This window comes from Merops nubicus, unplaced genomic scaffold (assembly GCF_000691845.1).
Source record: "Merops nubicus isolate BGI_N331 unplaced genomic scaffold, ASM69184v1 scaffold14168, whole genome shotgun sequence".
NCBI classification, from domain to species: Eukaryota; Metazoa; Chordata; class Aves; order Coraciiformes; family Meropidae; genus Merops; species Merops nubicus.
The window spans coordinates 17,564-27,646 of NW_008623748.1; the positions used below are offsets into that span (position 1 = coordinate 17,564).

Below are 10,083 nucleotides of genomic sequence, written 5' to 3' on the forward strand. Positions count from 1 at the left end.
CAAATGAATGGCTGTGGAATGACAGCTTGCCCTGTGCCAGGGTGGTGAGATAAGGGGTGTCAGAACTGATCAGAAAATGGAAAACTGATGTAATAGGGTGTGAGTACTTCTGCACCTGCCCCCCCTCCAAAAAGAAACGGGTGGTTTGGAGTCTCTTGGAGCTCTTGGGCGAGCTGCTAGGAAGATGGGTTATTAAACAGCATAGGCAACAAGGTCAATGTAGCCAATGGAGAGTGCATTATATGGCATTGTTCTCTGTGAGATACCTAACGTGTGTCCATGGGTGCAAAGGTTTCTGATGTGTGCAGTTGTAATCCTACAATTTCTAGTTACAGCTCTGAACAGTATTTGATGCGTAAGAATTTAACTGTGTTAAAAGACTTGAAGTTATAAGAGCAAAGGTATTTTGTGCAGGTCTTGCTATCAATATTATTTTTACTGCATGACTTAAATACTGCTGCTACCTCTGTTTCTGCAAGTTGGTTTAAAAACCAGTGGGGGACGTGGTAATTGAAATTTAAACAGTGAAAAGTTGCAGTTCTGTCATGGCAATTGCTCATTGTTTTGTCTTGGTCCTCTGACATCATTGTCCTTGTCTTTTTCTTGTCTCTGCTTTCCCATTATGACATTGGCAAGGAGTTGAGAAGTTAGTCCATTACTTCTGTGATAAAGCGTGGTACAGTACAACTTCAGATTTCTTCCCATCTCCTCCTCACGCATTTTCACTGTTGTGGTTTTGGCTTTCTGTTTGGTTTATTTTTTTGGTTTGGTTTGGTTTTCCTCTATGCATGATGCATGTCTATCAGAGATGTGCATGCAGTTCTCAGACCAGTCATTGCTTCACTTCCCTCATTCCTCAAAATACTGCAGGGAGGAAATGCCTTTATCTTATTCTACAGAGGTGTTATATAGGGAATTGAGATGAGGATTGAGGTTAGAGATACAGAACAACAAAAGCAAAACTAAAAGCAATTTTAAAGTAGTGATACTGCAATATTACTATCATTACCATGTAGATCTAAATTCTTGATTGATATAACATACTTGCCTTGGCTTCCAACAGAGAGCTTATACAATCTCAGGGGTTCAGTAACTGTGTAGTAGTACTAATCCTCTTCATGGATATGTTGTCATTTTTCTGTGGATGATATAATAGCTGGTTTTACTCAAGAGAAATAAGAGGAAAAATCCCTTAAGCTAAAGTGGTAGGGACTGTAATTAAGTGATTTTGACAGGGCCATTGATACATGCAGTCTTTGAAGCTCTTGCTGGTACAGAAGCTCCTTTGTTGTGCAGAAAGGAGCATGTGCACAAAGCATTTTGTCCAGTGTACTGTCAATCTGGGGGGAACTAATTTTCTTCAGTTATGTTGTACTCTAAATATTTTAGAGCCCACCTTTACATGTTAGGTGCAGCTTTACATTTTTTCACCAAACACTAGGCATCCTGTTGTCTGGGGGGTTTTTTTTGACTAATAACACAGCTGTGTCTTTCTTAGTAAAAGAAGAACTCGTGTCTAAGGCAAAGATGTAAGCTGTGGGTGGAGGTAATGCAGTTTTCAGTGTTAGATACCTTGTGAACTGTTACTTAGATATTTTTGGAAGTGGTGTTTTCCTGCTTTCAGTGTCATCTTCACTAATGCACGTAGCAGTCAGAAGAGATTAAAATCTGTAATTGTGATAATTGGACAGACTTTGACCAAGTGAAAATACAAAACTAGGAAACGGTCCAGTATTTAAAACAACTTAGCAAAGAAGATACCAGAGCTGTAGTGTTCTCATAATTCTGAGCATGTAGATGTTTTTTCTGCCTTTGAATTGCTAAGGATTTTTTTATATCAAGCTGCTTAGACCTTTGTACGTTATGAAGCGTAATGAGGAAAATATAAATTTGGCTATTTTTATGTGTAAAAATGCAAAATCTTCCAAATGGAAAAGCTCAAATATTACCAAGTTTTTGTCAAAAGAACTTGAAATAGCATTATCAAAAACTTGCTGCTTTGCTGTATGGTTCAGATGCTTTTACATTTAACTCTGCTTTCCATTCAAATTTAGTTTCTCCTGTGACATAATTTTTTTGTTATTTATTTTCCTGATTCGTAAAACTAGGATTGTTTCCTATCAAGTTAAGAGTTTGTAATGCTCAGATTAGATATTCATCTGCATTTTGAAGACTGGCATTAAGAAATCCTTTCTGGGTGAGGGTAAAAAGTTTTCTGACAATTATTTTGCCACATTAGAATTTGACACAGTTGATTCGTATAACTAGGATTTTTTCCTATAGAGTTTGTAATGCTCAGATTAGATATTCATCTGCATTTTGAAGACTGGCATTAAGAAATCCTTTCTGGGTGAGGGTAAAAAGTTTTCTGACAATTATTTTGCCACATTAGAATTTGACACAGTGTTGTTTGCTGTAATTGTGCTTATTTTTTACTTCAAGTAGGAGGAGAAAAATTGAATTTTTTGTTTGAAGCATTCATATGGGCATCAGGTATATATTGCTGTGATTTCTGCACTCACTTTTAGCAGTTTTGTTTTTGCAGGTGAGGTCTCAAATCAGTACAACATTTTGGCTAATATCTGTCAGCTCCTAAGCTGGAAGGATAATGACTTCTGTAAACCATTACATAAAGATTGAAAAATGACAAAAATATCTGGAGGATTCTTTTTTTAAGCTGTAACTCTCTTAATACACAGAATTATTGTTTAGTAATTCCTTCCCATAGGATTGCTTGGTCACAAAGGATTCACTGAGTTAAGCTAGTTTTGGTCACCCAAGGATTAATGTTTTGATAGTCATTTGACACCTTTTTGAAGTTTTTCTTCTCCTCCTCCCTCTTTCCGAAACAACTGTATTCAGTATGTATATTCTAAAGGGAAAAACTGCCAGTAAATCAAAAATAGGTAGAGAAACTTTGATGTTTCTCTTATTACCATTAGATTTTTTTTCTTGGTGAGGAATTTTGAGGTTTCAGTTTTCAGTAGTAACCCTGCCAGCGAAAAGATGGAAAGCTTAAAGCACCCTGAGCTATGCTATTGTCCTACAAATGGAAAGGACTTTGGCATGCAGCTACTGCTGCATTCTTCCTGCTCATTCTAAGAAGAGCTAAGAAGACCAGGTAAATGTTTGTGATTCTTATTGAGAAGCTGTGAATTACTAAGAGTGGCTGAAGTGACATTTTTCATCAAACCTCTTAAGACAAATATTGCTGCTTCTTTACTCACTACATTTCACTAGTCAACAAATTATTGTAAGCATGTTCTCTGTGTACATGCAGTGTATCAGCTGATAAGAATTGAAGTAGTTTAGGGATAAGATTAGCTTGTAGTAGTTCCATTCCTCTCCTTTATAAAGAAAATTATAAAGTCATCCAAAACTAAAACTTGCTGAAGCTATAGTTTGAGTTACAATAGGTTTTGGGTTTTACCGTGAACTGCAGAATTTTTAATAGTTCTTCCAGGATCTGTATATAAGTTGCAGGTCTGTTTGTGAAGCTAACAAACACATTAATCTTTAAAGTCTTTTTACAGGGAAGAGCAAAGAGAAAATAGAAATGACCCAGGAGAGGTACCGGCAGTTCTCTTGTCTGTTACATGCCTGATTAGATTGTATCTTCTGATGAAATGTGAAATCTTCATTAAGTTATCTTTATCACTCAGTTATCAGTCTAGTAGTATGTGATCTCTAGCTTCACATGTACTCTGTTGTACTGTGTTGGTGAAGGTGATTTCTTTATCAGCCCATTTGCAATCCATTCAAGATAAAACAGCCGCCTAAGTCCAGTCAGTACCCTAATTACAACGTACCTGTATCAAATCTCCTGACCTCAGTAAGGCAAGGAAAAGACACTGTAATACCTCTGGTGTAGTAAACTCCTTTCTTGCCTGTCCATGTGGAATGTTGATAAAAGATCTAGGAGAGTAAACTTAAGTCTGCAGTGAATAGAAATTGAAAGATGGATATAGTCTGATAGGTGTTGCATTTGTTTATTAAGCACTTCAGCCAGAATTGATCAGTACTCTTGTATCATTCTTAGGCTGTACTGCAGATACAGGTGAAACCATCAGCCATGCCTCTTCCATGTTTTGTTTTTTAAGCTCATTGGTTTCTTTTTTTGTCCTTATGTTGCTGTGTATTTCAGTGCTGGTATAATTTTTTTTCCACTTCGGTTTCAAGTCACATTTGTACACATCCCATGAACCATCCTGTTTTGCAAAGTCAAAGTTTTGATTTTAAAAAAATAGATCAACAGCCTTTATCAAGCATCCAGTCAGCGCACCTTGGATTCAGAATGTTACTTGATGTTTTCTTTGCCTAATATATTATTATATTCTTTTCTCTTTAACAGCCTCAAGTACTACAGCCTTCCAGCAGCCTTCCCAGTTCCACAGACCTCGCCCAGGGAAAACTAATAAAAATGCCACATATCGAGGCCCACAGTGAATCCCCTAAAAATGATCTGCATGAAAATAGCAATCAGAATCAAAATGCTGCAAATTCTCTCCTAAATAGCTCGAATCAAGTAAACTCTTTCATGAGCATACAGTTAAAAGTAAAAGATGAGAATGCGTCACATTTGGAAAATTTGAGAAATACAAATGCTGAAGACCCTGGAGAGGTGACCGATAGTAAAGAGAGTCCCTTAGCGTCTCGTTCCTCTTCTCAGACCTCTACACGAGCTCATGCTAGAGAGGTTCAGACTGAACTAGGTGTGAAAGGTCAACCCTTAGTCACAAACCAGGCTCCTCGGCCAAAGACTTTAAGAATTGCAAAGCCCCCCAATGCTTTAGTGCCTCCTACGATGGCCGTTCTCGCACGATCTGCAAATCATTCCACTGCTTCCAAGGAACATGAGCTTCTACCACTGAGTAGCTCGACTCAGCTGCAGCCAACATCTGGCCAGGATAACCTAAAGGGTAAACAGAGTCAGAAAGTATCTAAACTTCGCCCTCCAACGACGTCCTTTGTTAAAGCAAAGCAAATGAGCAGTCAGAAGTCCACGCCAGTACCTCCAGAGCCTCAAAACACCTGCTTGAAGACGAACATCCCAAAGCCACCGGTACAGAGAAAGGAACCCATGCCACCACAGAATGCCACTTTGCATTCTGGGGATGGTTTGCCCTCTAACAGGCATTCCCGCCTCCCTAAACCAAAGACACATTGAAAGCCTACCTACATCTCATTGGATGATGCCATACCTTAAACTGCTTCCCATGTTTTGACTGCCTTGGAGGTTCCTTCACCTACAGCCTGCAAATCCAGAGTGAATAATAAGCATAGCACTTTCCTTGAGCATTTGTATACTCCATCCTGTATGTTTTGAGGCTCACGTTATGAGCTGTGCAGCTTCTCTTGTGTTAAAGATTGTATTGCCCAGTGATCTTGGTAATTAAGCAAATATGGAAGTCTGTGGTGATCGTGAAAACCAGAATGCTGCACTAAATATTTCAGGATGGCAGAAATAATTTATTACCTCTATTTGAGTTATTAGACAATGAAATTACTATTCGGTTTAATTTCTTGGTTCTGAGTACTTATTAGGTTAGAGTGGTGGAAAATTAGACTTCCTAGCAGATGTTTTATTGGCCATAATTCTGACTCTCTATACCAGAGGCCTATGCAAATATCCTTGTATTTATCATTATCTCAAGACTGACATATTTAATGTTATTTAATCTGAGGGGTTGGGTGGGTTTTGTTGTTTTGTTTTGCTGTAATCTAAAGTTGTGCTGTTCTTTATCCTTTTCACTGTTCACAGACAATAAGATTTCACAGGGTGAAACGAATCTTCTCTGAAACAGGATTTGTTAAATTATTAATGTTTTTATTATGTTGACTAGACACGTTACTGGGTAGGTTCTTAAAAAGCAGTGCTAAGGATACTTGTGCAAAGCTTTCCAATACAGGCTCTTCTGAATTGGTAAGTAGGGAGCCTCTGGGAATAAGGGGTCTGTAACACCTATGTTGAGGTGGCACAACCTGCATTTTAATGAATATTTTTTTAACTTTTATTGTACTACTTGTATTTATTAATTTCTGTTTAATATTGGAAGACTCTGAAGTACCTGACTTGAAATTTTGCACAAACTTTGCCATATGTGTAAGGATTTGAAACTATCTTCTGGAATAAAACTTGTATTAAAAAAAAAACCAACCTATTTTTTAAAAATAATGAGTTAACCCCACTTATTTGCTTCGAGCAATCCTATTATGTCCTAATCCAGAGCTGGTACTCTTTAAGAGGTTTTCAGAGATATGTAGTTTGATTTGGGTCTTTTTGTAATTTTTTTTTTTGGTAATTTCTAAAGAAGTTCATGATAACTGGGAAGGAGCTTTTTGGGGAAATAAAGGAAAAGAAAACACACACAAAAAAAAAACCCCAAACAAACAATGTTTTACTGCTCTGTAGGAGAATTATTTTTCTGAAACTGGTCTGGAAATATATGCCCATCATGGTGCAACTATGGGACCATGGCACGTGTGTTGTGAGTTACATACATGCATACCCATTGAAGCTTTCCAGAAACTTCATGTTGTGTCCCATCTCCAGTTCTTCCCTTTGTTGCCATCACTGTCTCTTGAATGTTACCAATTATGGTGGAGTTTTTTTGTTCTTGAATTGGCTTTAAAATCAGCAGAAGGCTGTTACAATGACTGCTCAAAATGTGTTCCTGAACAGCATAAAATGAAACAGTAATGGTTTGTTCTAGGCTTTGGCTCTAGGACATATTACAGTATTTTCTTTGAGATAATTGAAGTGAATAGGTGTACACATTTCATAAGTAAGTTCATTAATCAAACTGTAATATAAGCCCTATAACAAGAGGTATTCTGATAGATACTTTAGTCGAATGGGAGAAAGGGGAAAAAAAATAATCTCACCTGAATTTCTCAGTATGTAATATCTGGGAAAGTTTTTGGATTTGCCACACTGTTCTTTTTAACTGACAATGAAGTGGGAAAATGAAAGGCTGGGGGGAGAAATGGGTAGGGGGGATGTTCTGTCTCAGAATTGCTTGTATCAATCTGAAGTAAGAGACCTGCAGGAAGTTCTTTTTAACTGACAATGAAGTGGAAAAATGAAAGGCTGGGGGGGGAAATGGGTAGGGGGGGTGTTCTGTCTCAGAATTGCTTATATCAATCTGAAGTAAGAGACCTGCAGGGTTGTTAAGTGAGGTGAAGACAATGTATGCAAAAAGTAACAGAGGTAACATTAATTATTGCAGTTGATATAGGATCAAAATAAGGACTATTGAAGATTGCTGTAACAGTTATTCTCCCAGAAAAAGTCTTCCTTTCCTTGAAAAGCATTGAATTAGATGGCCTTCAATGGAAGCATTTACTTTCAATAAGAAAACAAAACTGACTCTTTGTATTCCCCAAAACTAGCTCCTGGCAGCTAACTTTCTCAGGAGTTTAAAAACTGCTGAGGCAATGATCAGATTCCTGGTTCATTTTCTGGTCCATATGGATTTCAATGGAAGGTGTTTTTCTTTTTGTTAAGTTTACTTTCCTTGAAGAGAAGCTGATTTTTTTGTTGTTGTTGTATATGATTTTGTGTTAAAAAGATGATTTTCACTTATTACTATTGACAGAGATACTTCACCATCAGTTCTTTTGCTTCTTATTCTGGAGGTGTCACCAGACTGATTTAGTGATGTTAAAATTTGTTTACATTTAGAAGTTTAGTTTCCTATCTATCTGCACCTTTACTGAAAATTAAGCAATGAAACAAAGATGATCAGAGTTGTCATTTAAAAAAACCAGTTGTTCTGATTTTTTTTTTTTCCAGAACAACAAAAATATATTTATTCTGTGGGAGTTTTTCTCTGTGCTAAAGGAGCATAAGTAGGTTATATTCTTTGTTACAGCATTTCCCCATTTTCCTCTGACAGTTTAGTGAGACATTTTGCTGGAGACAGCAGGACTTGATGAGGGATGAGAGATGCTAGCCTGAACAGTATTTGTGTTCAGCTGATAACCTTGCACCCCTCTAGGGACAACCACATATTTTGGCTCTTCAGACTTTACCAGGGAAGGCTCTATGGCACGTATAGCAAGTCCAGAGTACGAGCAAAGCCTGTCAGTAGATGGGCAGCTGGGAGAGACGTCGAGAAGTGAAGTTTGAAGCTTCACTTCAGTGAAGGACAAGGGCTGGGGGGAGAAGGATAAGAGGGCACTGTGTAGAGCTTGTCAAATGGGATTAAGCATGTACTTTCAGGTGACCTATCTACCTTGTGGAAGGTGCAGATATATCATCAGTACTGGTGCAGATTATCCTAAATCCATAAATTTAAAGGATTTGATATCTTCAGGGTTTTGTTGTTTTCTAAAACTGGTTTCTTGCCATTTTTTGTTCTTGATTTCTCATTCTTTTGTGCAATATTCACAGAAGTATTAAACTACTGTTCAGTATGTGTGTACAGAGGCAATTACGCATTTTAACAAGTGAATAAACAGAAAAGAGAAAAAAAAAAAAAACAGAATTGCACTTTAAATGAGCTTTATTGCTTGGAGTTGTGCCTAAAATAATCTAGATGCCTCCTGCTGTGTGCGGCTTTTGTTTGGAAACTAATTTCCCTGCTAGTGTTGCCGTTTCCAAGGTATCTTCACATCACTTTCACGGAACTGATATGCACTCTAGCATGTTTAGAGATATTCATGCAGTGTACTGAGTTTTCGTTGTGCAATGACTTTAATTTAACAGTGGAATTTTAACACTGATGATGCTGCCAGATTATTCCCTTCCCCGAAGCTGGCGCTTCCTACTGCCAATCAAGGCTGATGGCAAAACTTCCCTACGACTAGCTTGGCTCTTGAAGAATAATGTTCCTGGCATATGTTTTTGTTTAAGAGAAGTGCAATATTATCTCTTCAACTTTCTTGAAATAACCACAAAGGCCCTGAAAATCCTAAACGGCACTGAATTTTCCATATAGTTTCAAAGAGAGTGAGTTCCTCAACTTCACAGCTCGTAGCAATGAGACTAGACATAGCGACTAGACTGCATCATAGGTCAGTAAAGTTCATTTCATCCTTGATCCCAATGCTGATATGTTGTAATTATGCTAGAAAATTGAATACCATTTGTGTGATTTACTTTGCATGTCACAACCATATGCACATTCTGAAGTGTCATACTCGGGTTGGTTGCATGTTGGGGGGAAGTATTTCTGGTTTTTTGCACAGCCCATGATCCTCTTAATATGGACATTTTCTTGCCATACATATGGAAAGCCAATCTTGAATTTGGCTTCTGTAGTTATTCCTTATCTTGTTATAGTGGCTTTTTCTGAGCAGAGTGGATTTAATACATGATCCTGGTGGAGGGTCTCGGTATAGTCATCTTAAAACTATGCTATCAAGGAAATTCAGTTACTGTTGTGGTAAAGCTGCTCACTGCCTACTTAATTGTAAAAGCACCACAATAAAAATAAGATTCCAGTGTCAGTGAAATCTTAAATTCAGTACTAGCTAAGAGAAGAAATACCCTTACTATCTGCTTTGTTGTTTTTGTTTTTTTTTAACCTAGGCCAGAGTAAATACTGTATATTGGAATTTGCTTGTAAAGTTGATTTAAAAAACCTGTATGTAAAAATTCTTTCCTCAATGTTGCTCTAGTGAATAAAAATAAAAGAAATAAAAGTAATAATTCTAATAAGTATCTTGTTTCTCCTGACTGTTCACTTGTATATTTAAGTCATTGTGCAGAATTATAGGACTGTAGACAGCAAATTTTGGGGGAGGGGGAGGTAATGCTTATGCTTTGTGTTTTCTTATGGGATTGTCTTTCTCCAACAGACATGCAGGCTTTTAGCATGAGACTTTTTTTATTAAAGAAAAAAGAAAAGGAAAAAAGAGAGATGTAGAAAAGCTAAATATTTTAATGCAGTTTCCAGATGAACAAGAACTGATATGACTAGTTTTAAAAGTTATTTCACCTGTAATGCACAGGTGAGTATTTCATGGTTTTATGTGATTAACTAGTTAAAAGTATCTTTAAGAGATTACTTTGTGAGAGTTATTTCCCCAGAGGAAATGTGTTGTGTACATGTCAACATTCATAAAAGCTCCTAATTG

The 10,083-nt window shown here is 37.2% G+C and overlaps 1 protein-coding gene across 1 annotated transcript in view; it reads left to right on the forward strand.

The window, feature by feature from the left end:
• LOC103777624 (actin cytoskeleton-regulatory complex protein pan1-like) overlaps positions 1-5,167 on the forward strand; it is a 20,739-nt gene extending 15,572 nt beyond the window's left edge. The window contains exon 4 of the mRNA XM_008945181.1: positions 4,352-5,167. Coding sequence (XP_008943429.1) covers positions 4,352-5,167 — 816 coding nt within the window. The remainder of the gene's footprint in view (positions 1-4,351) is intronic.
• Positions 5,168-10,083: the final 4,916 nt, after the last annotated feature.